Genomic DNA, 1,025 nt, shown 5'->3' on the forward strand with positions numbered 1-1,025 from the left:
CGCGGAGGCTCCTGCGTGCAGGGCCTAAGGGGGGGGGGGGGGGGGGGAGGGGAGGAGTCATCAACCCCCCCATCTCTCATTCCTTCACGTGCGCTGGTATCGGCGTCGGTTACGAAATGCTCTTGGCAGCGGGCGAGGTGACTCTCCGTCGCAATATATATTGTAAAATTCTGATTTTCTCCGCTTTATTTTCTTTATTTTCGTCACTAGAACCAGGTGGAGACCAGACGCCCGCAGGCACAACTGCGCGCGCGCATAATTAACACCCGTGCAATTAGCGAGCCCTGAATTTAATTTTTGAACCTCAGATTGCCTCCGCAAAAAAAAAAAAAAATTGTCACCGTATGATGCTTCCCATAGCCATGCTGGGAAACCGAGACCTTTAAATGCTGGGATTGCTGCCGGTAATGAATATGTTATTAATTAGTAAAGCACAATTAAAGCCGCCGCTTTCCTGTTGGTTTAGGTTTTATGCTGATGAAGCAACGTGGAGCATGGATCAGCAGTTCCTGTGGGGACCGGGGCTCCTCATCACCCCCGTGCTTGACCCAGTAGGTTTCCCTTTCCTGACGTAACGAGTTTTCCTTGTAACGAATTCACGGGGTGGGGGGGCACCTCCAGTTGCTGGTGTCGCCTTTTCTACAGGGAGCGGCAGTAGAAGCCCCAAGAAGGGAAATTTCTCAACCCTCTCATTCTTTCATTCCCTCGATTTAAAACCGCTTTTGAATTCTCTATCTTCTTCCGTCTTGGGATTATATAAAAATTCAGCTTCAACGTCCAAGTTCCCCTATTTTTCCCCCAAACCATGCTCCTTCTCCATTTTTTTTTAATCTACAACCCCCCCCCCCCCCCGAGGTAAAACAGGGTACTCCATTTCCCAGATGAACCTAATAAATGATCTCTGGTCCTGTTTCAGCCTGAATTAGAACCAGAGAATCATGGAATCGTTTGGGTTGGAGAAGCCCTTGGAGATCCCCAAGCCCAACCCTTGACCCAACCCTGCCACCCCACCACAAAACCCTGGC

General features: G+C 49.9%; 1 protein-coding gene across 1 annotated transcript in view; it reads left to right on the forward strand.

Annotated features, from left to right (window-relative positions):
- The window catches only part of LOC104129726 (maltase-glucoamylase, intestinal), a gene marked incomplete at its 5' end in the record, with an annotated part of 53,605 nt that overhangs the window by 18,380 nt on the left and 34,200 nt on the right, over positions 1-1,025 (forward strand). The window contains 1 exon segment of the mRNA XM_035898259.1: positions 467-551. Coding sequence (XP_035754152.1) covers positions 467-551 — 85 coding nt within the window.

Source organism: Egretta garzetta, unplaced genomic scaffold (genome assembly GCF_000687185.1).
Source record: "Egretta garzetta isolate BGI_Z169 unplaced genomic scaffold, ASM68718v1 scaffold740, whole genome shotgun sequence".
NCBI classification, from domain to species: domain Eukaryota; kingdom Metazoa; phylum Chordata; class Aves; order Pelecaniformes; family Ardeidae; genus Egretta; species Egretta garzetta.